The sequence below is a fragment of the Brachyhypopomus gauderio genome, chromosome 7 (genome assembly GCF_052324685.1).
Source record: "Brachyhypopomus gauderio isolate BG-103 chromosome 7, BGAUD_0.2, whole genome shotgun sequence".
NCBI lineage: Eukaryota > Metazoa > Chordata > Actinopteri > Gymnotiformes > Hypopomidae > Brachyhypopomus > Brachyhypopomus gauderio.
This window is the reverse complement of record NC_135217.1, coordinates 26,354,426-26,374,061: the sequence shown is the minus strand read 5'-3', so window position 1 is coordinate 26,374,061 and position 19,636 is coordinate 26,354,426. Positions and strand designations below refer to the sequence as shown.

The window sequence follows — 19,636 nt, the reverse complement described above, 5'->3', positions numbered from 1 at the left end:
TTTACAATACTGATTGACTAGCTCTAAAATATGTGTATCGTGAATGAGATTGGATTGGATCAAATACAGACAGAAAATATTAGTCTATGGTATATTCCTCCTCTTATAACATATATGGCTTAAACTAGGGTTGGAAATGTGCATTCTATACATCTTACAATTTGTAACTGACAATATCTATCTGGCAACAAAAACGTTTTGATCCAACCATCCTCTAACAGTGCCAAACACCCAATGCTCTAATGCCCCTAAACACCCAATGCTCTAATAGCCCTAAATACCCAATAGACCCAATGGTCTAATAGTCCCAAACACTCAATGTATGTCCCATTTAATTAAATGTAATATTAATGTGAATGGACCACAATATATGGAGAACCAATTAAAAAAACAAAGAGTATAGAAGACAAAAATATATTTCTTTTTAATCCATATTTGTAGTCTACAGACAGCTGAACTTCAAACTTCAAACTATTTCATTTCCAGGCAAATCAAACTTTTATAATGCAATATAAATAAACAAGTGTTTTCTTACAGTGAACAATTGTGCTTATATTAAAATGGTCCCTTCCACATGAGGTGCCATTTACATTACCACAGGAAGTGTAATACAACCATTTAAATGCTAGCTGGAAGGTGAATACGTGCCTTATTCCCTCAGGGATGTACACACATGACAAAACTGGCTTTAACCAAATATTGATGAAACTTCAAAGTCACACAGTTATCCGAAACACCCTTCTCATTTTCCATAAGAGTAAAACACACAAGCTAACTCCTACATCTGCACTGCTATGTCATGCTAATTACATTTGTTTATAGGATGTTATAAACAACATACATACATACAAGGAGAGCTGCCCAGGAATACCCAGTGACACAAACCAACAAATGAACAATTCTGAATGCAGTCTGATGGCTTGAATAGTTGTATGGCAATTTCATGTTACGATATACTGAATTGACAACAAGCAATATCACTGATGCCACGTCCCTGGAGCAGGTGTAGACTTAATTTTATAAGAAAACGAGAGAATGTAGCTCCTCTGAGAATACTGCTGGAGGGAGAGACACACACACACACACACACACACACATATAGAGAGACACAGAGAGAGAGAGAGAGAGAGAGAGAGAGAGAGAGAGAGAGAGAGAGAGAGAGAGAGAGAGAGAGAGAGAGAGAAAGAGAGAGAGCACATCTATGCTGTGGCCCCACACAGTCTGACTGCTGCTGAAATCTCTTTGGAGTCCTCTGGTCTTCCTGAGACCATGAAAGGCCAGGTCTGTGGACATCAACAAACAAACAAACAACTTAGAGTATAAAAATAACACAATCAACACTACAAAGATCCAATAACAACAAAATCAACACTACAAACAAAGACTCAGTAACAACACAATCAACACTACAAACAAATATCCAATAACAACACAATCAACAGTACAAAAGATCCAATAACAACATAATCAGCACTACAAACAAAGGTTCAATAACAACAAATAAGACCTTAGACATGTAGACATGATTTATTTAGGCTTAAAATACTGAAGATATTTTAGAAGTTCTAAGATGCTTAAGTAAAAAAAAAAAGATTGTGAAATGTCTTTTCAAATGTTAAATTCACTAACGAGATGCCAAATGATCAGTGGTTTCTAACTAATCAGAAACTAATTGTTTCTGACTTAAATGTTGAGCGCTCCACTTTGAAGCATAAAACAAAGGTTTGCGATAAAACTGGGAAAACACTCACTCATACCAAATTTACAGGGTGTACAAAGGACCTCTCATATCTGTCCTCTTGTAACAGCTGTCTGAGATGAGATATGTAGCTGGATGCCAGTCGCAGGGTGTCCAGTTTGGACAGTTTCGTGTCTGCTGGGACCCAGGGCAGACTGGTCTTCAGTCTGGAGAAGGCTTGGCTCAGCACACTCATACGGGCTCTTTCCCTGGCGTTAGCGGCGTGGCGCTGGGACTGTCTTCCGTCCTTCGGCCTCTTCAGACCCTTGCTGGTGGATCCGGGCCGCTGTTGTTTGCTTTTTCTTTCAAAACTGTCGTCGTTGCTGAACTCGTCTTCGGAATTCTCCAGAGAGGAAAAAAGCGCATCCGCTGCCCTGTGCCGCATGGAACTTTGAGAGCGAGCGTCGCCGGGCGCCAGGGAAAGTTCCAGAATGTCCTCAGCATCACTCACAGAACCGGTGGACATCTCGACTGCACCTGCCCTGCAGAGCAAAGACGTACGAGAACAGTTTTCTCTCCCTAAACTCCCCTCACTAAACTCCCCTCACTAAACTCTCCTCACTAAATTCCCCTCAGTGATGTTATTCTTAGAAAACACCACGTAAAAAATCATACAAAAGTGTTAAGAGCCCAAAGCGTGTTGTGTAAAATATAAATAAAAGCAAGTGTTTAAGCAAGTAATATCCTAGAATGCAAAGAAAAAGGTTTGCTAGAAACACAAGCTTATACTGTCTTTATCCTCTCTGCTACGTGAGCTTTCCAAATGAGACGTTGCTCCTTCATTCAGCCCCCAGATTTAAACGTCGGGGCTCTGTGGTGGTGTTCAACGGGGTGTACACACCCCCTTTTCTCAAAACAGCGATGTCTTGGCTAGGCCTGAACATAAGCCCTGTCAGCAGAAAGGGAAGAGGTGAGTGGTGATGTCAGACTACCGCAGTATGTAGGGGAAAGTCTTTCACAGAAGCACCAGACAGAAAACCTAAAAATGTCCTGAGACGCAAGGAGCATATTTTGGGGTAAACAGAGTTGAAAGCATGCATGCTGTTTTCATTCATATTACTGGTGAGGAAGGAAATGTTTACAGTTTTGTTTTGTTTTTTCAACAGCAAAGTGAGGCGTGAACACACTGTATAGGTACTCCAGCTGAGAAATAAAAGTGAATGTGTAGATGTAGACCAGGCCCATCATCAGCTCTCCTACTGCACTGTCCACAAATGCACTTAAGCTAATAGAAACGTCTGAAAGCTTTCTCAAAGGCTCCTGTGGCTCAGCTCATTTCTCAGAGGTGTTGGGTTTCTGCAGTTCTGGACAGATTCCCACGCACCAGCCCAGCTGTCAGCACGGGACCCTGCATCTGTAGCATGGCAGAGACGGGCAGATGACTCTGAGATAGGGGGGTCACAACTGCCACCCAGACTTACTACCCCACATCACACTTTAGCAAAATACAAATGTTATCAGCAAGGAAACCTGCAGAGAGGCACACAGGAGCACAAAAACAGGTACAAACACTGGAATCAATTCTGATTTGGAATCAGTAACCACACCAAATTTTTTTGGGTCCTTTGTAATACATCCCATCAGTCCAAAGCAGTTTTCAGCTATCAGCTATTATTTAGTGATTTTCAGTGATTGTTATTATTTGGGTTGTCAAAAGCACAAATGGGGCCATGTTTTGGGGAACTGTGATAAAACTGTTCTTTTATGTCTGATGTTTTTATCATGAAGATAAATTAGGACCATTTTCACAATTATTGGACTCATTTATGAGTCACAGAATGTTTCTGAGTAAGTTTGTGAGGAACAGAATGTTTGTGAGTAAAATAATATTTGTAGGTTTGTGAGTAACAAAATGCTTGTGAGCAAGTTTGTGAGTAACAATGTTTTTTGAGAAGGTTTGTGACTAAAATAATGTTTGTGAGTAGGTCTGTGAGTAACAGAATGTTTGTGAGAAACTTTGTGAGTAATAGAATGTTTGTAAGTAACAGAATGTCCGTGAGTAAGTTTGTGAGTCACAGATGCCCCCAGGACTTTTAGCTAACATCTCCTTCCACCATCCATCAGCTGCCAAGCTGAAGGCTGCTGTTAATAACATGAGAGGAGCCTGATGCACTCTGACAGCACTTTGAAATTCTGAAAGGCTTAGTATAATGGTCTAATCTTAAAATCTTATGCATCGACAATTACTCCACGGTAAGATCTCTTCTGTTGTGACTGAAGAAGATACCAGTAGTAATGTAGTAGCACTGATGTACTGTAGGTAAATGTGTATCTTCAGTGTGGGACAAAAGGTTTCCAAAGAAGCAGCGTATTTTGGACAGATGTCTTTCAGCACCTGTGCTGTGTGCATGTATGGTGTGTAATGTGTAAAAGGCTAGTACACGCTCACAGAGACAAAGAATAAGGGGGGTATATAGTTCCCACCAGTTAAATGTTCTCAGGACCCAACGCCATTTCCAGTGAATCTGATCTGCTCTAGTGTAGATCCTCTGCTGGTGAGTGTGAAATCTAGATTTGATATTACAGTGCAGGTCTCCAGGCAGCGCAGCTGACCTGCAGGCTGTGTTAGTGGCGTAGAGCAGGCTTGTGGGGCTGGAGGGTTGATTATGTATGGTGCTTTACTGCTGCATCTGGGCCTGCCACGCTCTCCGATAGCACCCGGTTCTGCAGCGCCTGAGCTGATGTCATCCGCTGGCCATGTTCAGATGAACATATGTGGGGTGGAACGTAACAATATGTGAACATGCTTGAGTTTCTGTGGTTTATTTCGCTGTACAGCACTTTGACCTTGGGCACAGAACCATAAGACCTGCAGGATATTCGTAACAACTGGCGGTGTCCGTAAAATGATTCACTGCGGTTCTAAAACTTCCAGTCCGCAGCGGTTCTGACCTGCGCTCTCCTGTCTGGGATGAGGAATGTAACTCAGGATCTCTCACATTTCCCTGACTGTCATAGGTCAGGAATGCTCCTTAATCCAAGGCCAAACTCTCATACTGCTCTTAATCCAGCAGTGCTAAACAGTTTCACATGAAAACCGTACATCAGCTGCATGTGCTGTGAGGGAATCGGACGAACGTGTCGGTGGGTGGATGCTGAGGCTGGGCAGGGACCTGTGCCTGACATGTGGACGTGGTTAGTGGAAACAGCATAACACAGTCTGGCATGACCAAGACATCCAAAGATCTTCAGTTTGTGTTGTGAAGACTCTAGGGACCGTGTAGCAGGTGGATACGTTTTAGTTTGCCAGGATTTGCAGCAGTAATTAGTGGATTAACAATAACAAATGTAGGTAATTCCAAAGTTTCCATGTAACCTCTAATTATGTGGGAATCATGGGGTGGGAGACACCACCACCACTGTGTGAACCAGGCCAGGCATGAGAAACGCGACATCGTCTGTCATTAAGTGCGTTAAGGGTCATGCACTGTGTAGCTCTCCTCTACCTCCTCTCTCCCCCTCTCTACCTCTACCTCTCTCTCCCTCTCTCTAGCTCTCTCTCTCTCTCTCTCTCTCTGAATTGGGGGACAGGTGCAAGACAGTGACATCAGCGTTCTTCCAGGCTTGGTTCCCATGGTCACCATAAGCTCACAGCTGCAGCATAAAACAAATGGTGTGTAGCAGCATCAAAACACCAGTGGGAGTTTCAGTGGGAGATTCAGTGGGAGCTGGTTCACTGGTTTACTGCAGCCTCCTCATCACTAAAATCAACTCACCATGAGGACTGAACTGACCTTGACTAGTGGTCTGGCACAGAGAGGTTGAACATATTCAAAGTCATGGTTATGTGGTAAATGTGTTGTGTTCGTGTCAGGTTCTGCAGTAATAACTATACTGTCGTTACGCTACTTTAATTGCATTTCAGCTGCATTCAGACACAGACACTCAAACCATGAAATCCAAATGAGTCATAAATGCGTAAAAGACTTTAAAATCAACAAAAACTCAGGCACTCCATCCCCGAAGAGTGAGCAACAGCTCTGAAGAGTGTGATATAGCCCTGAAGAGTGAGCAACAGTTCTGAAGAGTGTGATATAGCCCCGAGGAGTGAGCGGCAGCTCTGAAGAGTGCAATATAGCCCTGAAGTGTATACAACATCCTCAAGAGTGTTCTGGCCCTTATTATACAGCACTATACTGGTTATAAACTGTTTAACACAGCCCTGTACTGGTCCTTATAGACTGTTTAACACAGCCCTGAACTGGTTCTGAACTGTTTATCACAGTCCTGTGTTGGTTCTGAACTGTTTGACAGTCCTGTATTGGTTCTGAACTGTTTGCTTCTTGCCATGAAAAAGATAATGGAGAAAATGAATCTTAATTTCAAACCCTACACAATATGTAGAGAGAGAGAGAGAGAGAGAGAGAGAGAGAGAGAGAGAGAGAGAGAGAGAGAGAGAGAGAGAGAGAGAGAGAGAGAGAGCATGTGTGTGTGTGTGTGGTTGTTTATGCAATCTACCAGTGCTTAGAGAGAAAGTCTGGCTCTTATTCATAATGACAGAAGTTAGAGCTCAACACTGTTTGGTCTTGGACAACTTCCAAATCACATCTGAGCGTACGACTTACATAATCCAGTTTGTTACATCCCATCACAAGCGGGCGCAGTCACAAAGCCGTTTTTATGGTGATCCTTGAGTGCAGGTGCACATGAGAGGAACGTTGTTGCGGGGTGTGAAATCGCCATTCTCAGCCTGATCAACACATTGATTTAGTCGAACGGTGTCCTCACGAGTATTACATCTCTGTTTGCTGTGGATTTATTAACAAAGAAATGAGTTATGGCCCCTGCCACATATATTAGCATCATGCTAACTCAGTGCGCTTGCTCTGTGGTCATGATGAGTTTATCATTTGCTATTACAGAGACTTCCATGCTGTGATATCCAGCAAGTGGGAAATTATTTCACTTCTGAAGCGAGCTCCGATTGATGGGGGTAACATTCTGGTGTATGCGGTAGATGTAGAATTCTTCATATAGCATGATGCAAAACACACTCTCTGTGTCCTGCCAAGGCTGTACTTTGAATGGCCGTACATTACAAATTAAGCCTCAGTCATAGTGTCGTAGTCATACGGGGTTACATGTGTGTTCAGTGATGTTAAGGACAGTCTTGCAATGTGACATTCACAGATCTGGTCTGATACTAGACTCAGCAGCCAGATAAAACATTATAACAACAGTGGCTCATATAAATCAAATACCAGGCATTTGAGTCATTTGAGTTTCTCTTTTTTTCATTTTTGTTTCATTTTATAAGCATCTAAAATACAATGAAAACATGCAGACCACATAAACAAAACATTTCACACAACACGTATAGTTTGACTAAATATGAAATAGCTAATAGAGCAAGTAAGCAAGATCATTACTTTAAAATATATATGCAGAAAGATTTCAAACATGACATTAGATTATTTTGTATATCATGCTATGTTTCAGACAATGTTTGAAGTCTACTACAGAGTAATGGCATCTGACGTAACATCGTCACGTGTGGCACTTCTTGGCCTTGAGGGCTCGCACCAGCGGGACCCATTTGGAGCGGGCAGGGGTGCTGGCGGAGGCGGTGCGGGACAGAGGCTGTTGGTCCTGAGGGCCGTCATGCTCATCAGCCTCGGTACTGATCTCCATCTTCTGGATGATGAGCTTTAGGAGAGTGTGTTGCTTGTCCAGCACCGCCGAGATCTCCTTCAGCCTTCCAGAACACAGACACATGGTAGTCAGTCTCCTCCTCCTCTGAAGGGACCCATACTCGTAAAATGGCCTCTGATCACTAATGATTCTGCTTGGGAGTTCATAATGCTACATCTGGAGGTTTCAGTTTGGTATATTCACTATAAATGGCTTATTGATAAACACTTATCAGGACATCTTGATATGAAATCATTAAAGTGAAATATGTTTTATGCATAAAAGGTACACTTGTAATCTGGCTTTTGTTTCTCATTTAATTCTGCTTTAGGTTTAATTTCCACTAATCTGCTTCCCTGTGCTAATTGTTTAGCTTTAAATATAATTTTATGTTTGTCATTTTAATTGTTTCACGTGTTGTTTTTACATTGTTCCCATATTTAAAATTAAAGCATGAATGAAAATGATTGTTGTTTTGTGCAATATTCTTAATTACCACTAGGGGTTGCTCAAACACTGTTTCATCCACTATCACGAACAGAAAACAACAAAAAGGTGCCACATATTTCAGTACCACTAAACCCACTACGCTGTGTATATGGACCACTACACTGTATATATGACTCCGTCATTTCTCTGTCAGTCAGAGGTTATTATTAGCTGTTTATCAATGACCATAACCGTACTGCTAGGAATCATTTGCTAGCATGGTGTGGTTCAGTAGGGTAACTGGTGGGATTAAAGTGTTGTGCACTAGCACCTGTGTTTCTGCTTCATAATGTCCCTCTGCAGAGAGCTGCATTGCTGAGTGGGAGCGCGATGAGACTTCATTTGACTTCTTTTCTCCCAGTTCCAGAATTCCTTCACCATACCCTGCAACATCAGAACCGGTGCAGATGGATCATGGCAAACAGTAACACCTATAACCGTTTTTGCTTTTATAGGAGCACAGTCAAATCAATACAAATTTAGGTAGAATAAAATTATTATTTGATGCTTCATACTAGACAACAAAGCAGTCTGACATCTGTTGACCAATTCAAATAATTTTATGGTACAATCTTAAAAAATTTCAATTTTAAAACCATCAAGGTTGCCAGTAAATCACTGTAAACTTCTGATTATTTTGGGTGTAGATTTCTTAATGGTATGGTAATTTAGAATTAACATTGCTCTAATTATGAAGAATAGATTTAGAAGTGACAGTTACTAACAGCAATCTTGGCACACTTCCTGTTTGGGTAGACGACAATGTTGGGTTTATCCACTCTGTTCAGGAACCAGTAGGGTAGTTTCTCTTCCAGGGTAGTATGAAGATCGATCTGTGTGACAATAACAGTAACACACATGATCAAACGTAACACAAACATGCTGAAACATCTGTTAGCGCTGCTGTTGATGTTTGGTGCACCTGCATCGCGATTCTCTTCAGCGCTGCGTTTCTCTGTACTTCTGCGATGTCTCCCACTGCCAAACCGATCTGCAAACAGAACCCGTCTGGGACTGATATGGACACACAGAACCAGTCTGGGACTAATACACACACACACAACCCGTCTGGGACTAATAAGCACATACAAAACCCGTCTAGGACAAATAAACACACCCGGAACCCATCTGAGACCATTAAACACATCCAGAACCCATCTGGGACCAATAAACACCCCCAGAACCCATCTGGGACCGATGCACTCCTAGCTGCAGTACTAACAGGAAGTTCACAGAAATGTGGCATGGGGCTTCATTACCATTAGGTTCATGAGGAGGATAGGCATGGTAAGGACAAACATCACAAAGGTGTAATAGGTGATCTCTGGGAAGGCCAGCCGGCCACGCTCGTAGGCCTCCAGAAAAGCATTCTGGTAGTTCAGCTCCCCGACAGTCATCACAAAGATCTGTGCCACAGAGAGGCTGATGGAGCTGAACTCCTCCTGGTGAGACACAGCAATGGTAAACAGCGCGACATTGCAGTGAACATTGGCCTTGTGTGTGTTTGTGTGTATGGGAGACAGAGAGAGCGTCTGTGTGTGTGTGTCAGTGTGTATTCATGCATGTGAGTGTGTGTGGGGACATACGCGGTGAAGCATGAGGACGTGGAAGGACAAACCAAAAGCCAGCAAGAGGAAGACAAAGAGGATGGCAATGCTGATAAATGTCTTCATGATCTCCCCAAACATGACCACATAAATACCAAACCGCTCAAACCTGCCAGAAAGACACGGCAGGAAGGCCACTGTAGGAGTCCACTGAACACACAGGAGTCCAATGCTCACTGAACACACAGACTACACTAACAACACACACTGTTACAAACATAACAAGTGACTCATAGAAGATCAGAACTAACTCAAAGGTGCACATGCAATATTCATACACTATGACACTTTATTACCAGTGCCTTTGTGATTCCATTTCCTCAAATATTACCATTGATGTAAAATTTATTGAGTTAAAAAATTCATTGAATTAAGTTCAATCCTTTGAATCCAATGAATCTTGTGCTGCACCTCTGGAAATAGAGCAGGAAGTTGATCCAGGCGTAGAGGATGGCCAGGGCGCCTGCCTGCCAGTGCCACACGCCCTCCACGCCGACGCACAGCGGCACCACGAAGACCAGCGAACACAGTGCTGTGCTCCAGTCTGGCAAGTTCGTTGAGTCCATGAAATAATTCAGCCGCTGGAGGGCAAAAGGACAGAGTGTTCAGAACCACTGCAGTGTGTGAGAGTGTTCAGAACCACTGCAGTGTGTGAGAGTGTTCAGAACCACTGCAGTGTGTGAGAGTGTTCAGAACCACTGCAGTGTGTGAGAGTGTTCTGAAACACTGCAGTGTGAGAGTGTTCTGAAACACTGCAGTGTGAGAGTGTTCTGAAACACTACAGTGTGAGAGTGTTCTGAAACACTGCAGTGTGCGAGTAGAGAATTTATGTCAGAGGGCAACAAAGGAAGTGATGAAATGATTCTTACCTGCTGAGCCATCTGTATAATCTCTTTACAAATGGCATACACGTTCATGACAAGGACCATGATTATGCAGTAAGACACCATGTAGCTTTGCTGAAGGAGAGACATACAGACAGAAAGATTATTTACTTAATCATTATGACATTAGGAATATTCAGCCATATGCACCAGAGTTCAAGAATGTTCCATTTGTAGATAAAGAAAAAATGAATGATGTAAACACCCATTTGGTATAAAGGCCAGCATGCACTAATGCCCGTCCTGTCAGAAGGAACACTGTATATGGGTTTAAATCACTGGCTGTAATGGTCTAAATATTGCTTGTACTACAGAGGAAAGGTGTTTGGCAGTTGCATTCAATAATTGCAGGATTACTGCGATTGTGTCAGCAGTTTAACGGAACAGTCTATTCTTTGAACTAAACGGTGTTACATTAAGACAAATAATTGTATCAGTAGATTAAAGGGAGTTTGCCAAGGATCGTGCTAGCCATAGGAATGAGCTTGATAAATAGAGCTCAGTTCACAACGATAGTGACAATACAAATGGAACATAAAGGAGGCGATTATGAAGGACGTTATGAATAATGGCACCTAAAATGGGCTCGTTACAGAGACTCTGGTCACCAAGGTCACGGGTCATTCTGCTCTACCACGCGTGACTAATGAGGTATATATGAGAAGGGTAGGAGGACATCAGACATCACTAGTGGACCCAAGATCCTTTGTGTTTTCCTACTCCTTCCTTTCATGCATGTGTTAAGTGGAGTAATTATGTCAACAGTGCTAATATGAATATCTTTGGTCTAGTACAACCAGACCAATGTGTCCCATGCAAAAGCTGCTGTTGAAGCACCATCCCCTTAAGAACATGAAAAGGTGTAGTACTGCCTGCACAAAGACATGATGTGCAGTGGCCATTAGAGAGCTGCTTACCAACCTGGTTAACCTAAAAGTTCACCTTCAGCAGTTCAGTTTGGACACAGGACATGGAGACATCTGCCTTAAAATGAAGTGTTGCATTGCTAAATACCTCAAAACTGAGAGCTGGATATATGTATGTGTGATTTAGGGTGGAGTCATGATGAAGGTGGAAGTGGAATGCCCCCAAGGTCTCTCTAGATCCAATGAGGGATTAGGACTGTCACTCTAGATCTAATGCAGGGTTAGGTGTGAATGATTACCCCAATTACCTCACAGCCACTCTGTGTCTCCCTCTGGTGGCCAAATGCAGCCTAGCAGAAGGCTAGCTCTTAGCTTGGCCCATGTAAGTATATTTAAACGTATGTAAAATAAGAAATTTCTTGATGATGGCATTTCTGTAGACACAGCCAAAGGTCAAGAAATGTTATTTAAAAATTATGTGAAGTCATATTCATAAGGTATGCATGCGTAATAGGGATGCTGCCAGGTGTGTGAGGTGTGTCATGTTGTTCTCCGTGTCTCCCTCTGGTGGCTGAAAGCGGTCTAGCAGACCACCCAGCCCTGGATTGGGCTCTTACAGCATGAGTTCACAGTGGTACTGAGAGGACAGCTAAACCCAGCTGTATTCAGCCAGCCATAACTTCACATACTCCTGATTATCAATAACCCCATACCGTGCGGAAGGAAGTGGGCTCCGTGGTGATGGCCGTGCCATTGGTAGAGACGTTCTGGGTTGGCTTCAGGTTGATGATGAGGTACGTGAGTGGCAGGAGGCCAAGCAAGTAAATAGCTAGATTGAGTAAATGAGCTTTGCTTCCATATGCTTTCCTGCCAATAAGAACACATGACTATCAGAACACACAACCAATCAGAACACATAACCAACACATGACCATCAGAACACATAACAGCACATAAAAATCAGAACACATGACTATCAGAACATGTGACCAATCGGAACACATGACCATCAGTTACATACACTACAGTTTAACACTGGCCAGTTAACACACCAGAGATAAACACAGGTACTGTGGATATATTATATTGGAGATAAACACATTCTGGGAATGTTAGTGTTCATTACACATACTCTAGATGTGTTAGAGTTAACAAAAGCATAAAGAAAAAGATGTAAAAATATTATTTTATTCAGTTGTCTGTGAAGTTTAAACTAGTGGTGGGACTTTACCGCGTTAATTTCGATTAATTAATTACAGGAAAATTAACGCACTAAAAAAATTAACGCATTTAACGCATGAGACACTTTTGCACCGTGGAATGTTTCTCCGTGCACGAGTTCCAGACATACAGAATATATGGATGCACAATAAGATGAGTATGATGGAGATGACTGAAGAGGCTACGCTGGTGGATGGGAAATTTAAATATAAGAAACTTCCCGATGGAAGTACAAAGTGTTATTTACACTTTATGTAGGAAGGAGTTCGCTTATCACAGGAGCACTTCCACCCTTCGTTACCACCTCAACGCAAAACATGTTGGGGCTAACGCGCAGGTCAGTAATGATAACTTAGCTGATAAATGTATTCCTAGTACGATAGAGTGAACAAACGTCCGTATTTCCCGGGACATGTCCGTATTTCACATCCGGTCCAGGGCGTCCTGGTTTTTAAATGACCTTCATTTGACCATTAAGACTGGATTAAACTTTCGCGAGTGACCGTAGCGTGCGACTCCGCACGCGTTTAAACATGACGCGTCACATTATTTGCAGAGTTGATCGCTCTCTGTGGTCGAAGATAAAGGCTTACAAGAAGCGCTGCACATCGCGTCAACTGATGCAAGTTACGAACTACCGTCCAGAAAGACAATGTCGAAGAAAATCCAGCAGCTGTATGATGAGGAAAGGGAAGTAAAACAGGTTATTGTGAAGAGCGCCACAAATGTGGCTCTGACTGGGGATCACTGGACCTCTGTTAGCAACAAGAATTATCTTGGTGTGACAGCTCATAGATGATGAATCTATAGATGATGAAGATCCAGTCATTTGCTTTGAGCATGCAGAAGACCACTTCTAGGCACTATGGAGATGTCTGTAGCAGAGGCCTGGGAAATTAAAGAAAAATATACCATTTAAAATGGTATTAAAAACATCTTCTGATTTTCTTCAATTCTTCCAATATCCTGAGCAAAACTCCCAAAATTAAACAACATTTTTGGTCAGAATTTCCAGTGTTCTGAACTGTTTTCTGCACTCATCTATTGGTCTGTGTCACGGTGAGGCGGCCCCCTACCGACCGCCTCTGTCCACAGCGGCTGTTGTTGTTGTTGTTTGGTGACGTCATGTCATGCCCTCAGGTGGGCGGAGCCCGTGATCCGTCTCACCTGAGGGTCGTTTGTTTGCCTATATGTCTTGTCTTTGTACCAGTTGACCGCTGGTCATTATATCCTTAATTTGGATCTTTTGCATGGGTTTTGGTTTGCACACTTTCTATTAAACCATCCTTTTTCTCTGAGACTTGGCGTGATCGCTTCCTTTTCAGTTGCTCACACCGCCTGTCACAGTCTGTGTAGTAGACTGGTGGAAAAATAAACAAGATGTTGAAGTTTATGCTTATGTTCATTGATTCATTCATCATTCAAACTTAAATAAATATTTCTCATGTTAAATACTGAAATGCGATTAAAATGCGATTAATTTCGATTAATTAATTACAAAGCTTCCGATTAATTTGATTAATTTTTTAAATCGTGTCCCACCCCTAGTTTAAACGCTTTAAACCAAGAGCACCAAGATGTAAATGAGACAGACACTGTGAGTAGTAGATCAGTGTACTCAGTACCAAAGATACTGGATCAGTTTACTCAGTACCAAAGATACTGGATCGGTTTACTCAGTACCAACGATACTGGATCAGTGTACTCAGTACCAAAGATACTGGATCAGTTTACTCAGTACCAAAGATACTGGATCGGTTTACTCAGTACCAAAGATACTGGATCGGTTTACTCAGTACCAAAGATACTGGATCAGTGTACTCAGTACCAAAGATACTGGATCGGTTTACTCAGTACCAACGATACTGGATCAGTGTACTCAGTACCAAAGATACTGGATCAGTGTACTCAGTACCAAAGATACTGGATCGGTATACTCAGTACCAAAGATACTGGATCAGTTTATTCAGTACCTAAGATACTGGATTAAGTTATTCAGTGCCTAAGACACTGGATAAGTTTATTCAGTACCTAAGTTACTGTATCAGGTTATTCAGTACCTACGATACTGGATCAGGTTATTCAGTGCCTAAGACACTGGATAAGTTTATTCAGTAACTAAGTTACTGTATCAGGTTATTCAATACCTAAGATACTGGAACAGTTTACTCAGTACCTAAGATACTGGATCAGATTTTTCAGTTCCTAAATAAGATTTTTCAGTTCATGGCTACTCTTCATAAACCTCTACACTTCCTCTTTTTTGTAATGGTGTGGATATGCCTTATAGAATAACAGCATGGGGCAGTGAACCCACCACTTCATCTCTAAGTATTTCTGACACACCGGATGGCTGAGAAGCTCCAGTCTGTTGTACCGCACCATCGCCTGGAGAGACAAGGGGACATTCAACTGAATCAAATACAGAATCAACTAATCAAACAATGCGTCAGTTTAATCTGACCAGAGTGTGTCAGGGGATTTCACTTTTGCTTTTTTTTTTTTTTAAAGGATGCGCACACACACACACACACACACACACACACACACAGACTGGTGACACATTGCCCCACCCACACACAGGCCTAAACGTTCTCTTCCTAGCTATCGTTGTTTTGAAATTCTGAAACTTGTCAGTGTGTTATGTTGTCTGTAAGTGTTATTAGCTCTGGGCAGAGGTGAGTCTAAAGAAACTCATGACTGCAGCTCACATTGAGGGCAGCCAGAGGCTGAATGTAGAGACCTCCGTCTCCGTCTATCTGAGAGGACTGGGAGGACTTTAAGGACTTCTGGAACTTCACTGGAGCTTGTAGCCACTTGAAAGTGTATGCGACCTGTGAACCGAGTTTACAATTAAGCACAGAACCAATGACATTAACATTAGTTTCATCAAGGCATTGATATGTTGTGCTGTTTGAAGTGTGAAGTTTGCCTACAGCTTACATGGTAGTCGACGCTGTTGGGATCGTGTTCTGACTCCGTCACCGACAGGTCCAGAAGTTCCTGTACGAAGCAGGGGGATGTTTCATTGCCTTTCAATAGTGTTGGAGTACAGTGTGCATTGATGTCTGACACATTTCAGAAGGTTTAAAGTGAACAGACAGACCTTGACGGACTCTGGGAGAAATTCTATTAAGTCAAGAACTACACACCGTCCAGAGCCATGTTTATACAGACTCAAGGCCTCAGTACATCTGCAATGAAGCAATGTCGTTAAAGCATCTAGTGAAATGAAATAGAAGACTGAGAATGGTGCAAAGACATCAGACACAACGCAGTAGAAGCCGATCCGAGGAGTTTGACGAGAAAGTTTCCAAAAGGACGCGTCCCCCTCTCTCACCTCTCACTGTGTATAGCAGCATTGGCAACATCCTTTCTCCCATTCCTCACTGCCTCGTGCATGAACGAAGTGTCATTTTTGCTCAGGGTGATCTGAGCACCGCTATTCAGCAGCAGCATCACCGCGCTGATGTGGCCTTCTCGTGCAGCGATGTGTAAGGCGGTATTCTGCTCAAGAGGATGTGGACACATGCAGAAGTGAGACACCCCCCACCCAGGACCTATTCACAAAGTACACAAGAATAATGGGAGTAATCCTCTGAACACTCTCTAGAGTAGTACCGTGAACACTCTCTAGAGTAGTACCGTGAACACTCTCTAGAGTAGTACCCTGAACACTCTCTGGAGTAGTACCCTGAACACTCTCTGGAGTAGTACCCTGAACACTCTCTGGAGTAGTACCCTGAACACTCTCTGGAGTAGTACCCTGAACACTCTCTAGAGTAGTACCCTGAACACTCTCTAGAGTAGTACCGTGAACACTCTCTGGAGTAGTACCGTGAACACTCTCTGGAGTAGTACCGTGAACACTCTCTGGAGTAGTACCGTGAACACTCTCTGGAGTAGTACCGTGAACACTCTCTGGAGTAGTACCCTGACCACTCTCTAGAGTAGTACCCTGACCACTCTCTAGAGTAGTACCCTGACCACTCTCTAGAGTAGTACTGTGAACACTCTCTGGAGTAGTACCCTGAACACTACTCAGTACAAGAGTATTACCATTTGGACGGGTAAATACCACATGTCCATTTGGCATGTCTAAGGTGTTTGTAAACACTTCCCATACCCCATCTTCATCTGTGCTGTCCAGAAGTTTGATGTTGGCTGCCAGCAGGATCACCATGGTCTTGGTGTAGCCTTCAGCTGCCGCATGGTGCAAACATGACCAGCCTTTATAGTCACTGCAGAGCAAAACAACACACATCTAAAACCGTTTGCCCAGCGGTCCTGATACAGCAGTCTTGATCCAGCAGTCCTGGTGACATCATCAATCACTCGCCAGTCGTCGTGACATCAGCTCAGTGCTCCTTACCCAGGTTTTCTTCCTAAAAATAAGTATCTAGCAGTCCTGACGACATCATCAAACACTCTGCAGTACTGGCCACCCTGGATCATTCAACTGTTATGCATGCTGGAGTAAAATATTCGTACGACATCACTGAAATATAGTTTCACATATTCAGTTTCTATCTGCAGCATTACATTCAAATGTGGGGGGTTGAGCAGATACACGTATCCAGACTTAGAAAGTGCTTGGCATCTGTTCACAGAATGCATCCTAGATAATAGCATAGATAGATCAGAAATTAAGATACCTTTGAACCAGTCTATTACTAAACTACAGGAATGCCATTACCAGTATTGCAAATAAACATAGGTGTATAATCACAAATTATAGAATATTAGAAGTGTAGTCACAGATTATAAAATATTAGAGGTGTAATCACAGACTTCAAGATAATGTAGACAGAATATTTGTAACGTGGGGGTACAGACGTGTATACGCCGTGTGTAAAAACAGAAAGAGAGAGTGCCGGCCCACACTGACAGTTAGATTGGTCGAGCCAATAGTCAGTGAGAGAATGGAATGTGCACACACGCAGCAAAAGCACCACACATGACGCGAAAAAACTAAACGAGTGCAAAGGAAAAACTTGGGAGGAAAGCCAACACAAAACAATGCAGATAAACTCAACGTGTAAAAGAACGAAAACTCGACCATAATAACTCGAGAGAAAACAATAAAGGTAACTCAAAGGATGCGGAAAACTCAACACGTAAAAATAGAACTAAGGATGTCAGGGAAAGTAACTGGCAGCAGGCGAACTCAGCAACAAACAAAAAACCCTTCCCGAAGTAAAAGTATAACTGATGGGAAGGATTACAGCTTGGCGCAGGAGATAGAGACTTGAATAAGTAAAGGAGAAATGAGAGCAAGAGCAAGAGAGAAAGGTGGCGAGACACCTTGTAACTGGGCACATAATCAGAGAGAGTAGTGAAGGGCTGAAAGTGCAATGGCATAAACAAAACAATTCAGCAGTGATCCGTCACAATAAACCTCCTTAAATAACAAGGATAACAGGTGTGACAGATCACTGCTGATTGTGCCTATTCCGTCTAGTACTGATTCAGCAGCCCCCTCCTGTGGTAGCTGAGGGGGTGGCACCCGAGTCAGCCCTAACAATATTACAGTCAATAACAGGAATAACAATGACAAATCAGTCTAACTTAAGAGAACGTGATCCCACACAACAGAGAGATGTAAATGACACCATGCACATTCCTGGAGACCAGCAGTGATGATCTCAGATGACATAATATCATCTTACTCTTACAGTACGCCCAACGCCGGCATGGCATGACATTTTCTGTGCCAAATGGAAGAGGCAGAAGTTCCAGTCCATTAGATATGTTCTCCAGTTGTTCCCTCAACCACAGTGTTCAGCCACAGTGTTCAACCACAGTGTTCAACCACAGTGTTCAACCACAGTGTTCAACCACAGTGTTCAACCACAGTGTTCAACCACAGCACTCAAGCACAGTGTTCAACCACAGTGTTCAACCACAGCACTCAGCCACAGCACTCAGCCACAGCACTCATTACTACACACCTTCAAAACGCATTACTACATATCTTCAAAACCAGGCTAAAGATCAGTAATGACACATTGTACACATGGCATCTTTGACATATAGATGTGTGTCTGCACAGCTTACCATGCATCTTTAGTTTAACATACTACTTGCTGTCTATAGTATAACATGTATACTTTATATTAGTCTTTAGTATAACATGTGAACCACATTGTCTTTAGTATAACATGTATACTATATTGTAGCCTTTAGTGGTCTTCGTATAACGGGTTTTGTGAATGGCTGATGTTTTTTTTTCTAATGCATGTTATTTGTTTTCGGCATATATGATGTGTGTCTGTCTCCATGGCATGACAATCCCATGATATAGTAGAGTCATGATATAGAGTAGTATAGCAAAGTAGTATGGTAGAGTAGTATAGTACAGTAATATAGTAATATAAGACTAGTAGAGGTGCTGCTCTGACCTGATTCCACTGTGTGTGATTCCACTGTGTGTAACACCACTGTGTCTGACTCCACTGTGTCTGACTCCATCATGTTTGACTCCATCATGTCTGACTCCATCATGTCTGACTCCATCATGTCTGACTCCATCATGTCTGACTCCACTGTGTCTGACTCCATCATGTCTGATTCCATCATGTCTGACTCCACTGTGTCTGACTCCACTGTGTCTGACTCCATCATGTCTGACTCCACTGTGTCTGACTCCATCATGTCTGACTCCATCATGTCTGACTCCATTATGTCTGACTCCATCATGTCTGACTCCACCATACTTGCTCATGGCTCCAACTCTCTCCATCTTTTATGGATTATTACACTCTTGTAGTTTTTATGTTTTTCTGCTCCCGTGGACCTCATGTTATTTGTATTTAATGTTTTATGTGCCACGGTGTTAAATTGTCCCCTGTAGGACAATAGAGGTCTGACCTGCACTGAACTGAAGCTGAGAATCAATGCTACTTCCCACAAACTTATTCAGATGTCCCAGTAATAACTGCAGTAAACCTCAGCAGTAAGTCATGAAGTAAGCCGGGGGCCCCAGGGCCGCTGTCACGTACTTCTGAAACAGTGCTCCCCTCCGAAGCAGCAGATCCACCACTTTAGTATGTCCCCCCCTAGAGGCCAGGTGGAGCGGTGTCAGGCCTTTCTCTTCCTCCTCGTTCAGCAACCTAGAATCAGTGATGGTGTCCAGGAGTCGTTGGCATGTGTTGACACGTCCATACCTGCGATTAGATTTCTAGTCTATGAACACTTTCT

The 19,636-nt window shown here is 42.7% G+C and overlaps 2 protein-coding genes across 2 annotated transcripts in view; both read right to left on the bottom strand.

Annotated features, from left to right (window-relative positions):
- Positions 1-456: 456 nt before the first annotated feature.
- Positions 457-2,500, bottom strand: msc (musculin (activated B-cell factor-1)). Its single transcript, XM_077012867.1, has 2 exons — positions 1,758-2,500; positions 457-1,283 (listed from the first exon to the last, which is right to left on the bottom strand). The coding sequence occupies exons 1-2, from the start codon at positions 2,202-2,204 to the stop codon at positions 1,200-1,202; spliced, it is 531 nt and encodes a 176-aa protein (XP_076868982.1). The 5' UTR covers positions 2,205-2,500; the 3' UTR covers positions 457-1,199.
- Positions 2,501-6,957: 4,457 nt separating this feature from the next.
- Positions 6,958-19,636, bottom strand: part of trpa1b (transient receptor potential cation channel, subfamily A, member 1b) — a 32,011-nt gene continuing 19,332 nt past the window's right edge. Inside the window, exons 13-28 of the mRNA XM_077010722.1 lie at positions 19,438-19,602; positions 16,563-16,677; positions 15,777-15,943; positions 15,543-15,630; positions 15,380-15,439; positions 15,148-15,270; positions 14,754-14,824; positions 11,929-12,082; positions 10,335-10,424; positions 9,877-10,046; positions 9,445-9,574; positions 9,118-9,300; positions 8,781-8,849; positions 8,584-8,691; positions 8,130-8,242; positions 6,958-7,433 (exon numbers count right to left, since the gene is read on the bottom strand). Coding sequence (XP_076866837.1) covers positions 7,226-7,433; positions 8,130-8,242; positions 8,584-8,691; positions 8,781-8,849; positions 9,118-9,300; positions 9,445-9,574; positions 9,877-10,046; positions 10,335-10,424; positions 11,929-12,082; positions 14,754-14,824; positions 15,148-15,270; positions 15,380-15,439; positions 15,543-15,630; positions 15,777-15,943; positions 16,563-16,677; positions 19,438-19,602 — 2,014 coding nt within the window. The 3' untranslated portion in view covers positions 6,958-7,225. The remainder of the gene's footprint in view (positions 7,434-8,129; positions 8,243-8,583; positions 8,692-8,780; positions 8,850-9,117; positions 9,301-9,444; positions 9,575-9,876; positions 10,047-10,334; positions 10,425-11,928; positions 12,083-14,753; positions 14,825-15,147; positions 15,271-15,379; positions 15,440-15,542; positions 15,631-15,776; positions 15,944-16,562; positions 16,678-19,437; positions 19,603-19,636) is intronic.